The following is a 23,721-nucleotide window of genomic DNA, read 5'->3' as shown; positions in this document are numbered from 1 at the left end:
TTTTCATAAGCATGCATAAATATGACCTGCAAACAGTGATTAACTATGAAGTGTCTGTATTGTAAATTTAAGGGGTGGATACAAAATCCTAGTTTGTTATGGGTGGATGTAATTGTGTCTGCCATATTTTGTCCTGTGAATGGCTGTAACTTGGTTGTCTTTTTTTTTATTCGAAGGCTGCTCTGGAAAAGGACGAGGGAAACGTCAGAATTCACATGCTAGCTTCTTCTTGAGGTTGTGGTTATGTAAGGTCAGTGTTTCATATTACATGTTTCAAATTTAACATATACCTAGTTTCCTCATGTTATGCTAACTTTAAACAATATGTGTAGCTGGTTGACATTTATCATCTAAACTGGTACAAAGTGTTAATTATATCCCTGTCTCATGTTAACCTAAAAAACTACGCCAGAATAGTCATTGTTAGGGGCCTTTTACAACGTTTATGGTTATCACTGAGGGTCCAAATACTGCTTTTATATGGGCCTTCATTATCTATTACTGCTAAAAGTAATTACTGCTGTGTTTCTTATTATTCATAATGTATACTGCTGACAGTCCTCTGAGATGTCATACTTTAGGATAACATCTAATGTGACTGCAAGGCCAGTAAATGTCCAGCAGAGGTCACTCTTTCCTTTTTGCAAATGCAATTAACCTTGGTGTTCCTCAGCAACAGTGACTAGAAAGTCTTGCAAATCCACCAGATCCCTCTGCTCGATGAGAAAGCTCAGGTTTGACATTGTCATGTCCCTAACACATATCACTGCAAATTCTAAATAACTTTTTAGAGCAGAAAAGAGAGACACAAACCTCGGCTGAATTCCTTTATTTTTTACGTAGCCACTTGGTTGTTTTTGGAGGACAAGAACCCTTTTTCAATCAGTAGGGGGGCAGGGCTTGACTGTCATATTTAAGTTTTCTTTGTTTACGGTAATTTTAATTAAGCGTACATACATTTAAAGGGGATTGAAAATATTTATTAAATCGCATATTCCATGTTGGTTTTTGGAACATGCACAAGTCTGTCTTCTCCTTCCAAGCCTGACCTTTTCTTCAATTTATTTTTCGGTTGTCAGATAAACTATTAAAAAATATTAAAACGTTATGTTTAGTAATATTATTCACGTTCATCCAACACCACTGGCTCCCATTTCTCATATTTGTAGTACACACAATCATGTTCATTTTTGCTTCAAACTCAAAGAGTCCTGGTAAAGCAAGTTCAGAGCCACAGAGTACAAGTGTTTGATCATTGCCACTTAAAGCAGGAACTCAAAGCTGTACTTGTAGCTATTAATTTACATTAATATTACATTCTCATGTAGATCTTCTCCTGTTGCACTATAAATATTCCTCAAACAAAAACCTGGTTAAGGTAAGAAATTACTTGTAAGCAACCCAGTTATATATTTCTTCTTCTCTTCACGTAGTTCAGCGTAACAGAAGGCTGCTTCATGGGATGGATATGAGCTTTACATTCCAGATTTGCAAAGATTTCTTGCAAAGATTTCTGCAGATTTGCCCAGCTCATGTCTAATTCTTGATGTAAGTCGAGCTTAAGTGTGGACAGTAAAGATAAGACTTTGTGTGTTGGGATTCTCGGGAACTAAAGGCTTATACTGTATCTTCACATTTTTTTTAATCTCTGTTCCTTTATGGAATGTTTGGAGGTTTTGATCCTCCCTTTCCTGAAACTGTGCGTAACCTGAAACTGATAAAAAGTTTCCAGTGAATTTAGTTGTCCTGAACTGTTTCTGGTGTGTTGTGAATGATAGTGAGGCAGGGGGTTGGAGTAAAGTTTAGAAGGCACTGCTGTCATTCAACCCATCACTTGCAGACGCTTCTCGGATGACTATCACAACTATTGTCCTTTTAAGCACTGATTTTTTGTTTTCCAGGTCACTTAAGAAGTGAGATTAAAACAATATCAGATGCTTGTTCTTAAACCGGGGTTCTGGGGTTGTTTAAAGGGAGCCCCAGAAAATTATTTTATAATAAAAATACATAAGAAACACAATGATTAATGACTGGTTTCAGACGCTATATTATACAATATTGAAATGCAGATGATTTTTACATGGCTGTGGGAGGAATTACAGCCTGACTTTTTTTCTGTTTTTTGGAAGAAAAAAAAACAATTTTCCATCATGGCAGCCAATATAGAACATTTTAGAAGGAAAACAGACCTTTTCTCTTTGGATTGTGATTTTGTACCGATATGACAAAGCAAACTGCTCTCTTAAAATAAAAATACTTACTTTATTAAAGAACACATCATTATACACTGTCAACAATGTCCCATGAGTTTGGCTTCGAACCTCCACTACATGTGCTGCAGACAGTGCTGAGAGTATTTTAAACTTGGGAATCAAAGCTTGCTCTGCTCGACAATCTAGTTGAAAAATATTTTCCCAAACCACCACCAGTGAGTAAGATGTTTGGTAGACACCCCAGCGTCCTGCTTGTAGGTTTCTACTTTCCAAAAGTACAAAAACATTTACGTTGGGTCTTGCACGGCAAAACATCCCAATTCATGAAATACTCAGACTGTGTTTCTCCGGCCTTTTTTTTAAAAAAGAAAAATTCTGCAGACACTCTTGAATCTCCTACAATTTCACTGTTTTTGTTGTTTCACTCGAAGTACCTCGTCTTTTTTATGCAAAAATTACCAATAAAAACAGGTGTTAAGCTTATTTTCCTCCATCACCCATTTTCCTGAATGTTCTCAGGTCTTATTCTGCGTTTGAGATGCAGACAGGTTGAAGGAACCTTTGAGTTTATTTCATAGTTTCATAGTTCTGGTTAATAAAAGTCCCATAGTTACAGTTGATGGAAACATGACTAATAAATCTTAATGATGGTTGTGTTGGGAGATGAACCTTAGACTTGAAGTTGATCAGTTTTTGTAGGTATGACATTTTTCACATTAGGCACACTTTTTAAAACTCTAAAATAAGTTTGAACTTGAGATGAATACAATCAAAGACAGTTCTTCATACATTCATTTGATAGAAGACAATGGACTTGGATAAAAGTGGGACAAAATATTCATTTTCATATTTTGACCTCCGGACTCTTATGGTTCCCTGTATATGGATCAATATCCGTCTCCTACAGTGGCCTCATTCGGATCAGCTGGCTTCGCCTCTTCAGCTTGTTTCCACAATATGCAACCTGAGGCTCGTCGGTGTGGAAATGACGTGCGTCTCAGCAAGTTTTGGCGAGCCCATAAAGGATGGACTGTCCTCTCTCACAGTCGCACTGAGACGCGAGAGAGCGTTCCGACGGAGAGAGCGAGTGGGACCAGAGACGATCGGCGAAGCGCACAGTCAGGGATAACAATCTTTTGCTGTCGGAGAGAAACACAACACAACCGTGACTTAAATTTACCGGAGGCAAAATTTGGGGTACAAACAAACAAACAAAGCGACCACCCTCTCCCCCCACCCCTCTCTGTCCGTGGAAAAGGAACCACCCAGGGGACATACAAATGTGAGCGACGCGCACGAACAAGACTCAGGTGCAGAGAAACCAAACTGGCGGCGCACTTAGGATGCAGAAGTCACCGGTGGAAGATGCAAACTTCCTCTCCCAATATTTCTTCTGGTAAGACTTGTCTTCATCCTTCATCTCAGGAGTCTTTCATTTGCAGGAGTTCGTGGAGTCTCTAGATGACAAGGTGCAGGCGCAGCTCTTATTGCCTCACTCTACCCACATCATAATAGGGAGCAGTGATGGTTGTTAATCACCTCAAATAGGCATGACCATCCGTTTGAAATATATATATTATCAGTGATATGTGCTTCGTTTGGCTTGATTATCAAGTGGAGTGAATATCTATGGTGAGCGCCACGAGCATTGTAAGGAAATCAAAGTTATGAAACCTTAAAGATGTGGTTATGTTCCAATTTCACAAGCGTTCAAAAGTGCTGTCATGCTACGATCATGTAACTTCTTCTTTTCAAAAGACGAGACATAGATACCCAACTCGATATACGTACTATTGAGACCGAGACTGCTGCTCTATATAATGTGTATAATGAGCACCTGACTGTTTCAAACTGTGCGAAATGTGAATTTTTACTGCGATAAGATTTGTTCTGGAAGATGCTATCAGCTGGAGGGAGAGGGAGAGGGGGGGACTCTCAGGATTTGTCTGTAATGTTTAAGGAGAATCATTTTGTCAGAGTTGTATAGAAGAGTGTAAGGGTCAAGCAAGACAAGAAAATATCTTTCTGCTCTGATTATTTTTGATTTAAACCTGGCACTTAGACTTCAAAGTTAGACTTTTGAAATGTTGTCTTTGTTGTCAATTTGGAAAAGAGAAAGTCTTAGTCTTGTTTCTGGTCGATATTGTTTTTACTCTCAACATTTCAGTTTAGTTCTCAAATGTTGGCTTTATTTTTCAACTGTTAAAAACTTCCTCTACATCTCAAACTTTTATTTCTGACATTTTAAGTTAATCGTGAATTTGCTGATTAATTTCTGACATGTTGACTTTATTCTCCACATTTACACTTATTATCCACATTTTGCACACATCTTAATTTTTTTTTTTAAGTAAAAAGATTTCTTTGATTAGATTTTTGCCCTCTAGCCTTTATCATAACTGTGCTTTTATTATTATTATTATTGTCATACAGTAGAGCTTTAAAGTATAAATGAAGTGATTATGAGCTCATGATACTTATATTCTCTTTGGTACGGTTTACAGTATTACTACGGTTCCCTTCTTAGCTTGCAAAATTTGATTGACACTTCAGGTCCTCTAAAAATCTAAAAAATTAATCTAAAAATGACAAAACTGTGGTGCTCTCTCCACGCCGTGATAAGAGGTCCCAAAGAAAGGAGCAGGTGATGTAAACTTCTGTGTGTCACCTGGCTGGGACAGCCCTTCTTTAAGTGATGTCACCAAGAATAGCAAACATCTGACTATGTGTCTCTTCTCTGTCATTAGTGGGACTGTTAAACCTCAGTGATTACTTATAGAACAACACACATCAGTTGACATTTAAGGCTTGAAAACACTCCAATACTTTCTTCCATGCATCAGTTTTGTTCTCTTACCACATAAACAAATACATTCAGATTCCCCTGAGAGATCTGAAGGCACATGTCAGACTTAGCCGATACTAACATTTATTTTGTGTGCACCCTACCTTCACACAGCTGACACCGATACACTCTGTGTAATCTGTGGATGTCTTGCAGGTGGACGACACCGCTGCTGAGGAAGGGCTTCAAAAAGAAGTTAGAGCTTTCAGATGTGTACAAGGCTCCGTCTTATGATCTGGCAGACAACCTCTCTGAGAGACTCGAAAGGTTTGTGATGTTTAAGTCTTTGAAGCCCATTCATTCAGGCATCATTGTGGTGTGGTGTGGTTACTTTCGGTCCCCTGCCTGATAAAGTCAAGAGGACTTGTTTTCAATCAGCTGTCAGGTTGACCGTCTGACTGTTTGTCTGTATAAAGAAAAACCCTTACCCCCTGCATCGGGTAAACATGGTCTGGCCCTGGAGATGTTGAATGCTGTCTTGTCTAATTGTAGTGTAAATATCAGATTCCACCGTTATGTAACAGTGAATCAGATATAAACAAGAATATCACCTGAGTGGAGACAATGCGGATGATATAACTATTTATCCACTTTCAACATATCAATAGTGTGCCGGCTTATGCAAACTACTGGAGGACTCTAAAATATCTTTAGTCAATTAGACTTTAAAATGTGTAAAAAAAAAAAACCAGAAATACCCTTTAAAGCCGTTAATCACACCAACGTCTGAAGAACAACACTGACAATACGACCATTCAAGAAGCATGGCAGTGCAACACAAGTTGAAGACCATTTTTTGGACCTTGCTGTAAGGCGTTAGGGGAAATGCATCAAATCAATAACTATATTTGATTGTATGAAAACATACATCTTTTAATGAGGAAACTTTTCATTCCTATAGCTAACGCAACGTTGCATATTCTTAAACATTAATATCGGATGAATTGGCATAAAAAAACACAAACCCGGAAGCCTGCACCCTGGATGTTTACTTTACATTCCTGCCCTTTTCACGTGTTTACAGTAGCAATCCTTCCCTCAGTGTGATGTTAAAATATGGGCTGGCATTTAAATGAAGCTTGACACAAACCAAGTGTGACCAAAGGCGACGGATGATGGACAAGGTTAACTCTTCTCTCTTTCGTTTCAATTTGTACATCTTTCTCTCACCGTGTTCATTTTTAGCGCTACTTTTTCTGTCTCTTCCTCTTCATTCATCCTCTTTTCTTTAAGCACACAAACCTTGAACTCTCTGTTTTAATGTACTTTATTACTCTATTACTGTCGGGACTTTTATTCCCCTTCAACGCCATGCATATTCAATTATTCTCCTTATCCTCCAGTATCGGCGTGTCATTGAAAATACACAAATAAAAAGAAGAAAAAACACTTTAAATGAAGGTCACAATATTCTGCATTAACAAGTTCCTTGTTATTAAATCAATAAGCAGCAATAAGGAGGGTACTGAGGAAAACTCTCAAGACTAATAAGCAGCCAGTATGCGACTAATTATCATGCTAATAAGCAACTAGATAATGGTGAATATTATGAGCTTCATTTAAAGTTCGACCACTTTTTGTCATTTCTTTATTTATTCACTGCTGTTCTCATTCTCCCTTACTCTTTTAATTTCACATTTTATTCTAAAATATCAAAATGTGTGAATGTCATTTATTCATCATCTTCATTCATCTCTTTATCATCTTTATTTTCTCTCTCCTTTAACTTACTGCTGAGAGGTCTTGGTTCTTGGTTTCTTGAAAGCAGAAAGGAGATAGATGTTTTTTTCTTTAATTTTTCACCTTACATAGCAACCACCACCATGTCCTGTATTGGCCTTGACTCCTGGTTACCCAGGGGCCCGCATCATACTGAATGGTGCCAACAAGCCAGTTAATGTAAACGGGTGTAAAAAAGTCGACCTTTAGAAAGGGCCATTTGCCCACCGGGTGATGAATGAGCCATGGTGGGTGATTGTAACGTTCATTATTCCGATCAGGCAAACAGTGAAGACTTCTGGGAATGTGAACTTTATCTCTCCATTACAGCATGCTGTGTACGGTCAAGCCCTTCATCACCCACCAACCGAGGTCATTTCAGTTCTCTGAGCTTTTCTCATACTGTACTCCCAGAAAAGAAAAAGGTACAAGTCAAGACATACACAAAACATACCAAAGATTATAAACTTGGAGGACTTGGATGGTTGAACTTCTTAAATAGAGTAGAGGCTTGGACATATATATGTTCTTAAACTTGTGTTGGACCAGTTTGGTTCATCCTACCTTGATTCATCCTGCAAATTGAGAAATATTACAAGTAAGCACCAGTTTCACCTATTGTCATCTTTACCCTAATTGTGAAGGTGTTAGTAGAAACCATTAATATTCAGCGTCAGGACATTAATACCTTTAGTAGATAAAACTTCAGTTTTTTCCTCTCACTTATTTTCCAACCCCTTCCGTCCTTTATTGGTCTCTCCTACTTCATTCTACCTCTTCAGTCATCCTTTCTCCTCCCCAATTTTTCTCCCATCACTCACCAGTGAACAGGTCAGCCAAATCACCCCGGTAATAAATGACTCTCGGAGAACAATGCCGCTACTTACGGTAGCTGTAACTGCTCACAGGGGCAGTTGTGGGAAGTTAATACCAAAGTGTCGTGACAAGGCCAACAAACTTGAATCTACACCGACTGATATAAAGCTTGACAGCTAACGATAAAAACACAAGAGTAGAATTTGCGACAAATAAACTGCTGTTCTGATCCTCAGAAAAAAGCGATTTCTGAATGAAATCGTATCAAAAATTCACATTCAGATTGCGATTTAATGTCCCTTTTTATTAGATATTAGCTCTAATATGGCTTTCTTTATCTAATTTCGAATGACCATTGGTGACAAATAAAATCTTAAAGTCAGTTGATAAATGTATGACAGTTTCACATTCTGTGCCTGAATAAAGAGCAAAAGTAAAAAATGGACCATTAAAACTGGGCAGCTGGTAGCTCGTTGGCTTCCAGACTTGTAGTAAACAAATAGAGCAGCCAATGTTTGCTGACATTTGGCTGGTGTTGTTTCCCGATCCTGGCTGCTCTGCTGTTTAACTGTGTTGTAACTGTGTTGTCCTCTCTGCAGAGAATGGGACAGAGAGGTGGTGTCAGCCAAGAAGCAGCCAAAGCTGATGAGAGCGCTGGCCCGCTGCTTCCTTGGCCCTTTCGCCTTCTTTGGGGTCCTCCTCTACCTCGGGGTGAGTCTGCTACTCTGTCGTCTCTGGAAGAAGCTGATGTGACATAAACACGACTTTAAAAGAAGTTGAGTTGCAGCTATAAACTTTTAATTCTAATGATGTGTTGAATGCAATGAAAGGTTTATTTTTTTTAAGCTAAAAGCAGATAAAATAAACAGCTACTCCTGAATGTGTGTGTGTGTGTGTGTGTGTGTGTGTGTGTGTGTGTGTGTGTGTGTGTGTGTGTGTGTGTGTGTGTGTGTGTGTGTGTGTGTGTGTGTGTGTGTGTCTCTGTGTGTGTGTGTCTCTGTGTGTGTGTGTGTGTGTGTGTCTCTGTGTGTAAGCGTGTTAGAATGGTAAATTTGTAGTTCAGACTGTAGAAGCTAAAGTGGCATCCCAAGCATGTCGCACCACAGTGTCGCAAATCCACCTCTCTGTCCAAGACTTATGGGGACTATGTTGACAACAGCCATTGCGTCAGTTGATACAGTTTGAGGTGGTTGACATGGCAACAAGAATGCCTGTTAGATGTTAAAGAGGTTGTTTGGGGATACAGAGAAGTTTGGAGAAGGTTTTCAGTAGATTTTAATGATGATGTTTTTTTTAGTCACTGTGCATGTTTGTGTTGTTTGTTATGGACATCTGCACTGGATGCATTTACATGCATCAAGTTATGATCAGATCAATTAATACATTAAATTATTCTAGCAATTATAAGTCAGGCCTGCAGTGTTTCCTAGTGTGTCATAAATGAGCTATGCTATCTTAGACTTGTTTGAGCTATAAGCTGTCTCTGAACAACTGTTTACAAAGAATACATTGGTGCACAATTCTATAAAGCCATCATTTAAAATCATGTGATATGTTTTTGGGTATGTGTGTGGAAGCAACACAGATATCATGGTTTATATTCAATTAACTTAAATAGAAGTGGTACCAAAGTATTGCACCCTACTTTTATTTTTTTTAATATTAAGCAGAATCCCACGTAGCTAAATGCTAAACGTGACTATGACACCTCTTTTATTGTGCATCCTGGTGAGCTGATTATACTGTATGCAGATCAAGTTGTGAACCCAAACATTTCTTTATCAGATGTAAAAATAAGGGACGCACTAGTGCATCAGTTCAACATCGGTATCAGCCGATATCGGCCCTGTCGACAGACATCGGCACATCGGGAAATAATGTTGCATGAACCGATGTCAGTAGCTGATGTTCATTTGTTTTGCTAAATCAATTTAATGCTGACATCTTGTACACCTAACTACTGATTAAGAGGAGAGGATTTTTATTTTGCAGATGAAGTCATCTGTTGAACAAACTCTGACTTGTTTTCATTGTCAAAAAGAATATGTCGGCATTTTGGGAGCCTTACACCGAAAGAAGTCATGAAACAAACATCGGTATCAGAATCAGATATCGGCTTATTTCAAACATAAGTATCAGTATTGGCCCTGATTCTCCCAATCTATGCATCTCTAGTAAAGATATTGTTATCCTTGTCTTGTTTTCTACTGGACTAAATAATGCGTTGATGGTTTACAGAATATCATGATATATGTATTAATACAGAACAGGTTGAAGATGTAGATGCAAATTTCTCAAAGTGACTTATAAATAATGAATCCACCTTTACCCACTCAAAGGGAACAGACATTTGATTCTTTGCCACCAGTAAAACGTTTATAAAAGAGTTAAAAGTTACAATTAAAAGTGCTCTCTTATGTTCTATGTCGTTATGTAGGAGGCTTCAAAGACAGTGCAGCCTCAGCTTCTTGGTCGCATCATCGCCTCCTTTGACCCGTTCCACGCTGCCGAGCGAGGCCAGGGATACTTCCTGGCGCTTGGCCTGTGCCTCCTCTTCACCGCCCGCTTCCTCCTGCTGCAACCTGCCATCTTTGGCCTTCATCACCTGGGCATGCAGATCCGCATAGCCCTCTTCAGTCTCATATACAAAAAGGTAGGGGACTTATGACACCAAATATTGTTTTTTTAATATATGTATATAAATGTAAAGCAATTAAACTGCTTTCCTCAGGACATGTTGAGAAACTTTTCCAGCCTTTGTACCTTTGTTAAGCTTTAAAAACCGTGTAGAATTTGTTAGAATGCAAGAATTTCAAACAAAGTAACCTCATGTCTTTGATTTTAACTGCAACATGATGCAGAGAAATCATTTACAACATCTGCCTCTCATCGTCTCTGAGACCTTGTAGCAAGTAAACATGTTCTCCCTTTTTCTGTGATTACACATGACTCAAACACTTGCTACTCACACTGCTATAACAGACAGTTTTTAGAACAAAACAAAACAACCAAGCTGATAAGATTGTATGAAGCTTTTACTCTTGTCATTGTTTTTTAAGATCTAGTGTTTCCATCTTGTTTGTTTCTGTACGCATGGCTGAACATTCCTGGAGAGTTTCTTCGACGTGTAAGTCCAGTAGTGGTGAGACACTTGGAAGAGGTGTGGCAGCATTGTGTCAAAGTGTGGGACACGCGTTGCGAGCTTCCTCTCAATCAATTCATTTTCTCCCTTTGTGCTTCAGCTGACCTCTGAACTTTGACCTTTTCAGACCCTGAAGCTGTCAAGCAGAGTCCTGGATAAAATCAGCACCGGTCAGCTGGTCAGTCTGATGTCCGCCCACCTCAACAAGCTGGACGAGGTGAGGAAAAGCAGCGTTTTTATAAAAAAAACGTACATATCAGAGCAGGTGGTTCCTCCCATCCTGACTATCCTATAAACCTTGAAACTGTCATATCTGGCACCTTGGCTGCTCCAAATACAAGTGTAAATTACCTGGATCTTTTTTCTAATTAATTATTATTTTCTCCAAATTCTGTTTCAATATTTTTCTAGTTTTTATGTTTGATGATTCAAAAACATGTTGTAATCACAAGAATCATCAAATCAGGTTGTGAGGGGGTGCTGGTGGAAAAGTGGTTGGTTTGTGCTCCCTGTGTACAGAGGCTAATTTATGACTCTATCCACTGTCCTGTCTTTGTAATAGAGGAATAAAAAGCCCAGAAATAGATCTTTGAAAAAAATCAGGTTGTCAGTTTAATGATTTCAACAATTGAATAAGAAAATGTTCAAAATTGAATGAATATCAATGAGTCTGGTGTAACACAACATTACATTACATTTTTAAATCAAGAATGTTTTTTTTATGAGGCCTACTGACAGTTCGTATCTTACTTTTGCAACAGACTTCGCTGCAAGCTGATTGATTAAAGTTTGCCTTAATTGTAAAAACAGCTGTTGGAGACTTGACAAGCTTGAAAAATCTCATTTCGATGGTTGACAACGCTGAAATTATTTATTGCATGAGGATAATGTTTTCTTTCCAGAACAGCGACACAGAATGCAAAGGACAGAAGCAGCGTACCTGAAAATGAAACCTAAACATTTCAGCACCTTTTATATGCAGATAGCTCAAGCACTGTAGTGAATATTATGTGTAAAACCATGATTTTATCAACCTTCTCTACAGTTGTGGCAAATTCTACAATTATATATATTTTTTTACATTTCTATAAACAAGTTGAGTATCGTTCTGCTTGTTTTCCCAGGACAATAATACCTAACCATGTGTTCAAATCTTTCACAAGATGAACACATTACATTCTGAAACAAGTGAAATGTGAAGTAAGTGCACATTGAGGGCTTCAACCAATTCAGAAATAAAACCTCCAGAATAAGAGACATCCTTCACACTTGTGTATTAGGGTGAATTGGATCCCATTGTTTGGGTGCAAAAAGTGACTTTTTCTAAGACAAAGGGACAGCTCTGTAGTTTTCCATTCAAGTGAAGCACAGTGAGGATGAGGGACAGGAGGCTTAACCTTTCACACCCTCATTCACTTCAGTGAATCTGTTTTATTACCCAACACAGAGCTATGTGTTATTTGTATTGCGGGACAATTAGAGGACAAAAGATCAGGAACAATACACACACTTTTAAAAACAAACACATGCAGTCCTTTAGATAGGCCTTTAATCACTGAGAATATCAGCGTTTTATAAACAACCAAAAAAGACTGACAACAAAGATAGCGTGTGAGCATGTGTGCGTGTGTGTATGCGTGTGTGTGAATGTGTGTGCGTGTAAACTGAACTCAGTCTTACCCCGGGTGTCACTGTGGCGTTGAATGTGGAAACACTCTGCAATCTGCATTGAGACAATTATCACCTGGCTCAGATTTGGCCAGGCTAGTGAACCTGTAAAAATCACCTGGCCTGGTTGTGAATGTGAATGTATGTGTGTGTGTGTGTGTGTGTGTGTGTGTGTGTGTGTGTGTGTGTGTGTGTGTGTGTGTGTGTGTGTGTGTGTGTGTGTGTGTGTGTGTGTGTGTGTGTGTGTGTGTGTGTGTGTGTGTGTGTGTGTGTGTGTGTGTGTGTGTGTGTGTGTGTGTATTTGACCTTGAGTTTAACACCTTGTATGACAGTGGATGAAAGGGAGCTTATTGAAGTGATAACTCTGAGTTTCTCAGCTTAGGTTCATCAGTACATTGATGTTGATTATTGAGAACATAAAGTTTGTTTATTTGCTACGTTCCTATCTTCTTTCTTTCTTGCTGATACAAAAAGCAAAACATTTTTTATGATTCACCCCTTTCTTATCCATTTTGCCGCTTACTCTCTTCACTACCTATTGAAACCGCTCTGCCACCTCTGCGTTCTCTTGCTTGTAAGCCTTTGGATAAAAAATCAATATTCTTTGAAAAATATAATAACAAAAAACAAGCAACCCACATACATTAAAAAAAAAAAAAAACACACACACAAACCCAAAACAAAACAGACCGAAACAAAAAAAGTGACACACACATCACCAATGACATAATCATGATTTACTTTCAGTTTTTGCAACCAAAATAGTGTTTCCATACATCCCCTATTCATTATATATTTTATTAAATTAAGATATCACCACATTTTCCCTTTCCCCAACCTGTATCTAAACATCCTCCATCACGTGTTGCCATGGAAACCATCTGTCAAGGAATTTGGCATTTTGCAGTCTTGTTTTGAAAGTTATCTTTTCCATTATGTAAATTCCTTTGACAACTAATTTCCGAGACTCGTGGGTTGGGGGGTCTCTCTTAAACCAGTTCAATATTATTGCCTTCTTGGCTGCTACAAGAAGTGCATGTAATAAATAAATCTTATTTCTGCTTTTCATGGTTTCTGGATATCAATTTCATCACAGTGTACATTGTACGTTTCTTCCAGAGCTTGGGTCTGGCCCATTTTGTATGGATCACCCCCCTGCAGTGCATACTGTGTGTGGGTCTGATCTGGGAGCTGATCGAGGTAAACGGCTTCTGTGCACTTGCAGCTCTGACTCTGCTGGGCATCATTCAGGCTTGGCTCTCCCAGAAGATGGGACCTCACCGGTGAGTAAACCTGCATATGATAAAACATCCTGAACGTCAGGACCTCAAATTACAACTGTACATTAACAACAAGTAACTCTTTTGTGCTCTTAGCCGGTGATTTCTTTGCTCTCTGAAGGTTTTAAACATTAGAACACACATTCATGCAGTCAATAAATGAACACATTATTTCCTCCATGCCTATCTGATGCTGCTGTTAGTTGGTAACGTGAAGCTTTACTCCGTTCAAAGGGTGAAGAGAGGAGGGATGATCAACCGCCGCCTGGCTCTTACCTCAGAGATCGTGGAGAACATCCACTCTGTGAAGGCGTATGGCTGGGAGGAGGTGATGGAAACAATCATCAAAAACATCAGGCAGTAAGACACAATCTCTGTATCATAAAAGCAAAACTTCAGAAGCAGCTTTATTGGCAAGGTTTGCTTACACATACAAGGAATTTTACTCCAGTAAACTGTGCTTTCTTTGCACAAACATGAAACACTGAATATTAATAACCAATTCACTAATATATACAGTATATACAAGACTACATTAGACAGAGTTAATACAGAGGGTCCCCATTTATATCTTTTAATAATAAAAGTTACCAAGGGTTACTCATGTTTCTTTCAGAAAAACTACAACAATGGCTCTCATTATATCAATGAGTGTGTTAAAGAAACCTACATGTTTGTTACAATATCCTCAATCTATATGAAGTATACGGTCTCTAAAGTCTGTTACGACCAGCCTAGGGCAAACCAGCCGCAGCATAAAAGTGAACCCTCTCCTTCCTCAATCCCAATGATGAACCACAATCGGACGAATTTGCAGTCCACAATAAGTTATTTATTCACACTATTCACAAAATAAATCAAACTTCAGTGAGATCACCGACCAAAATTATAAACATAACGTCTAAGTCAAAAACCAAAACTGCTCAAATAAATTGAAGAGAGAAAATCTTGCCTAACTCCCTAACAGAAAAACAGGAGAAAAGATTCATCAAAGGAAAAGGCGACACTCCCTCTTTGGAGATAAAGAATAAGACGGGCAGCTCCCTTTAAAACTGGTGCCCTCAGGTATCCTTGTCAAGGGGCGGGTACCTGCAGCGCAGCACAAAGACAGACAGACAAACAGATGCACAAACAAGAAAAGGAGCACAAAGCCCCACAAAGGCAGGTCCAAAAACAAGGGAGACGGAGGGTTGTCGGTTAAAGTCCCAGTGCGGACAAAATAAATACAGAAGTTGGTCTGGTAGCTGGAGAGGAGCCAGGTCACTTCCCGAGTACTGCCGAGGTGCCCTCGAGCAAGGCACCAAACCCCAACTGCTCTGGTGCGCTCCCTGCATAGGAGTGTGTAGCAGCTCCACTCTGACATCTCTCCACTGATGCATGTCCTAATGTTCTGTTTGTGCATGTGTGTGAGAAGCATGTCTCTAAAATAATAGCAGAGTGTAAGTGTTTCTGTAATAAAGTATCTAAAAAAAATAATAATGATAATGATAATTCAAACCTTTACCTTAATTTGATCCAAGCCTGATTGAGATCATTTTATTTCCTCGCCTTATCTTTATGTATGTTGAGTATATGATTTTTAAATGTGACCTGTCAGGAGAAAAGATCGAACCAACAACATAAAATTTAAAAAAAAACTTTGACTGTACGCTAGAAATGGAATCAACCCCATGCTAAAAATGAGAGAGAGATGTTGAAACATTTGGTTAGCCAGCAGAACCTCACTGCTGTGACTCGTGGCTTTCATAACACCACAATCAGGACCACTATAATTGGGAGTACATCAAACATAAAGGAGGAGTGTTTGGTGTCATGGCGTAAAAAGATGTTAAGAACCGTCAGAGGTAACACTGAGCCACCGGGACTTCACATTTACCTGAGAATAGCAGCATGAAAATCTGACATTCTGTTAAGCTCAACACCTTTTTGGTAATCCTCAGTATTCAGGCATTAAGTCTGTGTGATATCGTTGATAACAATGATGTGATGTGAATATCAATATCTTTTTGAATAACACAATACAATATTACAAATACATGCAAACATTAGTTAATAATAGGGGTAAAGGGCTGAGGTGCTTTTGAAAGATATGAAACTAAAACTAATGAGATCTATATTGTACTACAGCAGAGTTATATTTATGCTTTAAACATAAACTCATTGGTCATTTTTGAAAACCTGCATGATTCTGAAAGTAGCATTCCCTCGTCTACACCCACCCCCTCCCCTCTGTGCTCCCTCAAAAGCCACGCCCCTCACCTACACGCACAGGCCTCAGCTCATCGCTTGCATTGTGTAGAAACTAAGTCGTCTCGTGTCTCATTCAGCAGTTAAATTCACAGTATAAACTCTGTCATCGGTGACGCGCTTTGAGTGTGGGCTAGTGCACGCAGCGGGTGGAGAAGAAGCAGGGAGACAGGGAGGCGTGATTGGTTCATCAGATTGGTACCTCGTGCAGACATTGGTCAACGTTTTTACAGGCTTAGAACTGCTACAGATGACCGATTTTCTTTGTTCCTTTTTCAGAGGACATGAGTTATTAATTTCTGTCAGGACCTAAAGACAATTTCAACCAAAATCTTAAAAACTGTATCTGGAGAAAATGACCAACCCTGCCTTTAACTTATGAGACTATTTTTACTTTTTCTGTCCTACCCCCCCTCTGAAAGGGATGAGATGACGCTGACAAGGAAGATCGGTTCTCTGCGTTACTTCTACAGTGCCGCATACTTCTTCTCCGCCATCTTGGTCATCGTGTCTGCTATTGTGCCGCATGCGCTCAGTAAGGGCATCATCTTGCGGCGGATCTTCACCACGGCTTCCTACTGCATGGTGCTGCGAATGACGCTGACCCGCCAGCTGCCAGGATCCATTCAGATGTGGTACGACACACTGGCACTGGTCAAGAAGATCGAGGTAGGTTTAAAAAGTAGGAGTTGAATTGAACCTCTTAACTGCTTGTAACAGAACTGAGCAGAACATAATGAAGTGTCTGTAGAACTGATATAAGTGCCTGTGTTCCTCTCCAGGAATTCTTGATGAAGGAGGAATACAGAGTGCTCGAGTACAACCTGACCACAACTGAGGTGGAGCTGGTCAATGTGTCTGCATCCTGGGACGAGGTTAGTTCAACTTGATGGCTCAATCTATCTCAAGCTAAGAAATTAGCATATAGATCATATCTTTAGTTTCGTATGACAGCCAGTTAACAATAAATATTAATATATACTTTAAGGTTACTTAGAAACAGCATTACCCCCATAATACTGTTTCATCTAAAAAAAAAAAATCAGGATTCATTGACCAACCTATACTGTGGGAACTTTACACAATTAATTATCCGATTGTCGTCACCAAACTTTGCCTTTGCTGGGAACATTCTGAATCATCCTTTGAGATTCAGACTTGTGTTCATCACCTAACTCCTAGATTCCCCTCTTGCCGTCTCCTCTTCCTGGAATGTGCCATTCTCTGATGAATGGGAGGGGTGTTGCCTTTCTTTACAGCTGACAGCATCTACGTCAGCTCATTAGAATGAGAATTACAGAGACAATCCTACACAAACCACAGCCCAGTCCCGGCATTAGAGGAACGGTGAACCATAAAATGTGACTGGGGGGTCAATGATTAAACCGGCGAGTCAAGCAGAGTTCCCCTTTTCTAACATTGATGTGTCAGTCGTTAATCTCTACAGAGGCGCTGACAGATGAGGTGAAATTAGGCCATTGTGAGACTTCGGGAGCTTCTCCTGTGTTTGAGAAATCTCTTGTTTCTCACAGTAGTTTGGCCCGGTGTCACCGTCTGAAAGCACAGCGTGATGAACACAGTCACTCAGCCCTGAAACAGGCAGTTATGTAAACCTAACCTATCCTGTCCATCAAAAATCTGACAGGAGAAATAGTCAATAGACATATTCCTCCTAACAAAAAGAAAATGCCATAAACTCTGAGATATCTTTATATTATATTAGCTGTTATGTTTCAGTATCTTTGAGCTTTTCATGGATTCATTTAGTCGGGGGGCAGTAGCTAAGTCTGTAGGGACTTGGGTTGGGAACCAGAGGGTCGCCGGCTCAAGTCCCGGTGCGGACCAGCTGGAGAGGTGCCAGATCACTTCCTGAGCACTGCCGAGGTGCCCCTGAGCAATGTACCAAACCCCCTCCCCCCCACCACTCTGACATCTCTCCATTAGTGCATGTCCATAGGATCCTGTTTGTGCATGTGTGTGTGTATATTTCAGCCTATGTGTGTGTTGCATGACTTACAGAGTGTAAAAAGAGAAATTTCCCCTTGCAGGGATCAATAAAAGTAAATCTTAAATCTCTTCAATCTTAGTCTGGACATTTAGGACTGTTATTCTCTCCTGCAGGGCATTGGTGAGCTCTTTGAGAAGATCAAGCAGGAGAACAAGAAAAACGGTCACCTGAACGGTGATGCCGGCCTCTTCTTTACCAACCTCTACGTCACACCCGTACTCAAAAACATCAGCCTGTACCTGGAGAAGGGCAAGATGTTGGCGGTGGCTGGATCCACTGGCTCAGGGAAGGTAGGTCCTCTGAACTTCAATCTTGGTCACAACATGTTGGCTTTTGCAATGATTTAGCCATTTTAATAATTGCCTCTTTTCCCTCCTCATTTCTTTTTTTTTAATGCTTCGAGTGCCTGGTTTCCCCCCTCCCTGTGGGTGGCTTCATCTTTCTCACAAAACTTTTACCAGTCCTCTACTGTATATCTCTGATTTGTGTGACTGCCGATCATGTTCATTTTTTATGCTTAGAGTGCCTGGTCTCCTCCTTTTTTTGTCTGTAACATATTCCCCTGCTTTCATCTACTTAGACCACATTGAGCAATGAGTCATCCCCCTTTTTCCTTAAATTCTGGGGGTTTAAAGAACTATGTGAATTTGCAAAGCACTGAAACAACTTGTACTGATTTATTGTAAGGTGCTCAATATGAGAGGAACATCTTAATTCCTCATAATGAAATCTAGTAGATTAAGGTGTGTTTTCCGTCATTTCCACCAGAGTTCTTTGCTCATGATGATCCTGGGAGAGTTGGTACCATCGGAGGGTAAAATCAGACACAGCGGTCGCATCTCCTTCTCACCGCAGACTTCCTGGATCATGCCGGGGACGGTCAGAGACAACATCCTGTTTGGACTGACCTATGATGAATACCGCTATACCTCTGTCATCAAGGCCTGCCAGCTGGAAGAGGTACTGATATCTTTATTTTTGTTTGGGTGTGGTCTTATGGGTAAATGTTGTTGCTCATGCAAACTGCACCAATAATCCATACTACTACTACTTCCTCATTAACAAAAGATTGTCACTAAGAATCCAATTACAAGAGGGTAAATCAGCGCAGTCAGTCCAAGATTTCAACCCAGCAGCAGTGTTCTCAACAATCTTGAAACAATACTGCCGCACAATCTACTACACAGGTTAGTCAGGCCCCTTAAAGGGTCATATTTTTAAAAAAAAATACAGATACCCTACTTTTGTTTAAATCAAACATCATTGAAACACACCAAACACACAGATAGGAGTTTATGGTTTGAACATACTTAAAATAGGGTCAAACAACAGAAAAGGAACATGCTACAGTGATAGTTTTGAATCTTCACTGACTATTTGGATACTAGATGCATTGAATCTTTTGTATCCATAGCCTGAAAATACACACAAGGTGAAGTGTGTATGCTTTGCTTTGAAAATGTCACAAGTGTCCACATTAGTTACAAATAACTTCACACTTTCATGAAGCTTTCTGTAGTTTATTCATTTGTGCCTGCCTCTTTCTCAACTCCTACCTCTGTCACTGAACTGATGCTCTGCTGTGTTGTCTCTTTAGAGCCTCTACTAGGCATCAAGAAGGTTCAGATTTCACCCAATCCACATTTACACCCATTATCTCCCCTCACACACACACACACACACACACACACGCCTGTCTCTTCCACTGATACACGCACACACACTTGTGCTCTCATTAGTCTCAGTGCTGAGTGATGTCCCCTCAGCAGAATAATGTCTCCTCTGTTGCCATGGAAATCTCGGGTTATGTCACTGAGATGGAACTTGAGCTTGTTAGTTCCCAGTGACAGACGTTACAACACAGACAAAGTGTATTGACATTTAGGCCTGTTTTTCAGTGTAAATGTATATTATCAAGTTTTGAGGAGATACATATCACTGTAAGATGTAACAGGTGTTACAGAAACATAGGTGTTTATTGTGAGGAAACCCCCAGAAGTTATGTTTTTTAGGGGTTGGTGGCACCAACCACTAAAACAACTTGATGCGCGTGCCCCATGTGTGGATGCTGCGGTCTTCCAGGCGGGCGGTCAGTGTTTAAATCCGACTTGTGGCGTCTTTCCCGCATGTTGTTCCCCTCTCTCTCTCTCTCTCTGATTTCTGACATTATCCACTGTCCTGTCTCTAAGGCATAAAAATCCCCAAAATAAACCTTAATTATTATTATTTTTTAAGATCTATTTGGGGAATTTTTCCACTACAATTACATTATTCTACACTGATTTTATGAAGTGTAAAATGAGCTGTCTAGTGATTACAAATAACCATTTAATATGTCCATAATTAAATCTAGTGGCCCTTTGTAAATATTTCTTTGCTGGTTAATCCACAACATTTTTATTTTGCTATTTTTTTTCTCTAAAGAGAGACATTAAATGTTTGGAGGACAGAGAGTGGGGGATGACATGCAGCAAAGGGCCGGGGTCGGATTTGAACCCACAGCCACTGTGATGAGGACTAAAGCCTCTGTACATGGGGTTCATGACATGACTGCTAGGCTCTCCAGCGCCCCATCAAATACTGTTCATGAAATGATTGGATTACCTCATACAGAGGTTGACACCATCATACAGTACGCGTTTACCACCACAACCCATCGCCTCTGGCAACTGACAGTCCCTCGCAGGTTTTGACAAAAACACAACATGTTGTCACAGCAAACAAAGCTGCTATACGATATTGACGTCCCCATTGACTGCAAAACAACAGCTTCCATTTTGTCTTTGAGGAGAGGTGTTAGACTGTGGCGTGAGGCATCAACAAAACTGAAATGACAAAAGAAGTGGAGCGGTGTCACACGTCAGTTCTGCTGTGAATTGTATGGATATGAAAAGAGTGACAGGATGTCTTCCTGTGTGCTTTAATTGAGTGTGGATTTAGCTTTTCTCTGAAATGTTGTCAAACTGCTTCTGAAATCGATAGATTGTTAAAGTGGAGCCCACCTTTAAACGCAGCTGTAGTGTTTGAAGTCCTTAGTTGCGGTGAATAGCTTTGTTAAATGATGTGGTTATTTGTAATATGTCTTATACACTAATAGGCAACCTTTCGCTTGGTTTATACAAAAACAAAAAAGGGCCCAATAAAATGTATCACTGGCCTTTCTTTCAGTGCAGAACAGGTTAAACCGAACCTTTATATTTCTGTACAGTTATATATTACAGTTTCTTTCATAATAGTTGATATATTGTAGTGAAATTAGAGTTTATATAATTTAACTGAAACTTATAATGCTCACCGTTCCAAAAAAAATTGATAAGAAATAAAATATAGAATAAATTTTAAAAAATAGAAATTTATCAACTAGAGCGTGACCGATTAATCGGCCAGCCGATCATTTTGGCCGATATTAGCATTTTAAGTGACTATCGGTATCTTCAAGTTTGATAGCAGATTTTGCACCGATATTACTAAATTTACTCACCAATCAAACAGCATTCCCTTTGAGCATCATTGTATGACACTAGCAGTTCTCTGTCACCAGCAGGAGGTAGGAGGGCGCCGTATGGATCACAACGAGCATTATCACTCTCCAGAGTGTCAAGCTTTTATACACGTACATGCACAGTTACTTCCCAGTTGAGTGACCAATTTGTCTTCATTATAAACAAGTATTTGCTAGCTGCCTTTGAGCACTCAATGTGTGTTTATTTATATCTATTTATCTCTACACATCGAAGATACATCAAACATAGATCTAAGTAAGATATCATCCGCTATAACGGTATTGTTTTTTCTCTCTCCCAAGTATCGATATCGGCCCCAAAAAACATATCAATCGAGCCCTAATATCAACACAGACTAAAAACATGTGCCAGAGGATTTTCTCGAATTATAACAACATAAGAAAAAGAAAAATTGGAGTCATTCATTTAAAAGTGTATGAGGAGAAACTGTGAACAAAAGTGACAAGTAGAATAACAATAATAGTGAGACAAAAGGGGGAAAATAAGTATAGAAAAAGTTTATTACACAGGATATTGAAAAATGATATTCCCCACAATATGGCCATGGTAAAAAAAAAAAGTAATACATTTTTTATTACATACTATTGACAAATATGTGAAATTTTACCCAGTATGAAAAATGTTATAAAAAGTAATATTGAGCATGAGATTGAAAAAGTAATAAAAACGTACATTACAAACTATATTGAAAAGTTGTGTTGTCCCACAGCCATCCTGTCTCTCTATCGGCACTTTCCCTGCTGAATGAAGACCGACACAAAAAAGAAAAATATAGAAAATTAATACAGAGGAAGCAATATTACACATAATATACTGGTATTATGTTTTATGTTTTTACACTAATCCTCAATGTTTGGTCTTAACTATCAAACGAGGCTCTACAGATGATATGAAATGGAGATGACCTGTCTTGCACACAGGGCTTTTCACTTCAGAAAAAATCCCCAAGGCAACCCTGACTCACAAGAGGGCAACCAGAGCAGGTTCCTCCAGACGGAGACGAGGGCTTTAGTGGGCTTGAGACTGTAATTCCTCACTATTGTGTCCCCCTGCAGCACCAGACAGACTGCTCTGGGTGGTCCTGCCTCTGTAAACTCATCTTTTCCTCTTCCAGTCTCTAGCTGCTGGCCCGGCAGGTGCTTTTTGTTCACAGTGAGACTCACAACATGTCTTTTTTTTTACTGTGCTGCCTTCTTTAACAAGCTGTTAAACAACATGTTAACTTGATTCCCTATGCGCTCCTGGTAGGACGGCGGAAGCTGCCGTTAAAAAGGTAGGAAGTTTTTAACGATGATAAACTTGTGCTGTCACTTCATCCTCATTGGTATGGGCATCTGTTTCCATTATCAATTACCATGTCAAGCTCTGTATCCCTTTACATGTGACATCCGTCACTATCCCATCAGTGGTCTTTGTGTGGTTTGGACTTTTGCAACAAGTAATCAAACAAATAAACCTAAATGACTCTGATGAGTCACTTGTGTGTCTGTGCCGTGGTGACGTGTAAATGGACTGTAATAGCGTACCAGGAATTTTTTTTAACTTAATTTTAGAGGTTGTCATAGTCAAAAGCAGACTCAATTGGGATCACTAAAATCTTTTTTTTTAGTAATTGCTCTAATAGAAATAGTGGCCTATGTTCTCGAATATTTTCTTATGGTTTTCATGATAAAAACAGTATTTTCTCCTGTCTTGAATGTGCAAATATTTGATGCTATTTCAAGTTGCCCCTGCTGTTGTGTTATCCAATCAAAACTATGACATGTTCTTTAACCAGAATACATTGTAAAGAATCACCAAACCACCAGATCACAGCATTATATATGCATTGAACATTGACTCAAACAACACCATGTTGAACAAAACATGACAATCAAACTTTGCAGCATTTATCACCTCCCTAAAAAGAATAAAACATTTTGGACATCAGGGAGTGTCTCCATAGTTAACCCTCATGTAGAATCTTTGCACAAGGACACCTTGCAAGGTCTTGACACAGTGCAGAGGCCAGTTGAAACGGCAGACTACACATGTTCCACTTCAACCTTTCAAGTGGTGAAAACTCATCAGAAGCTCCCACTGACAGGAGACACAACATCCTTTAGCTTTGCTTTTTCTTTATAGCAACCATATTGCAAATTTGATATCAAGTTCTACAGCTAGTCATCTGCCACACTTTGAAATGCTTCTCCTTCTTCTTCTTCTTCTTCTTCTTTTTCTTCTTCTTCTTCTTCTTCTTTTTCTTCTTTTTCTTCTTCT

General features: G+C 39.4%; 1 protein-coding gene across 1 annotated transcript in view; it reads left to right on the top strand.

The window, feature by feature from the left end:
- The first annotated feature begins 3,269 nt into the window (after nucleotides 1-3,269).
- cftr (CF transmembrane conductance regulator) overlaps nucleotides 3,270-23,721 on the top strand; it is a 40,426-nt gene continuing 19,974 nt past the window's right edge. Inside the window, exons 1-11 of the mRNA XM_061035963.1 lie at nucleotides 3,270-3,609; nucleotides 5,215-5,325; nucleotides 8,193-8,304; nucleotides 10,031-10,246; nucleotides 10,863-10,952; nucleotides 13,523-13,686; nucleotides 13,918-14,043; nucleotides 16,353-16,599; nucleotides 16,713-16,805; nucleotides 18,052-18,228; nucleotides 18,707-18,898. Of these exons, the coding sequence (XP_060891946.1) occupies nucleotides 3,557-3,609; nucleotides 5,215-5,325; nucleotides 8,193-8,304; nucleotides 10,031-10,246; nucleotides 10,863-10,952; nucleotides 13,523-13,686; nucleotides 13,918-14,043; nucleotides 16,353-16,599; nucleotides 16,713-16,805; nucleotides 18,052-18,228; nucleotides 18,707-18,898 (1,581 nt within the window). The 5' untranslated portion in view covers nucleotides 3,270-3,556. The remainder of the gene's footprint in view (nucleotides 3,610-5,214; nucleotides 5,326-8,192; nucleotides 8,305-10,030; nucleotides 10,247-10,862; nucleotides 10,953-13,522; nucleotides 13,687-13,917; nucleotides 14,044-16,352; nucleotides 16,600-16,712; nucleotides 16,806-18,051; nucleotides 18,229-18,706; nucleotides 18,899-23,721) is intronic.

This window comes from Labrus mixtus, chromosome 4 (genome assembly GCF_963584025.1).
Source record: "Labrus mixtus chromosome 4, fLabMix1.1, whole genome shotgun sequence".
Lineage (NCBI taxonomy): Eukaryota > Metazoa > Chordata > Actinopteri > Labriformes > Labridae > Labrus > Labrus mixtus.
The sequence above is the reverse complement of the archived record's forward strand: the minus strand, read 5'-3'. Positions and strand labels throughout refer to the sequence as shown.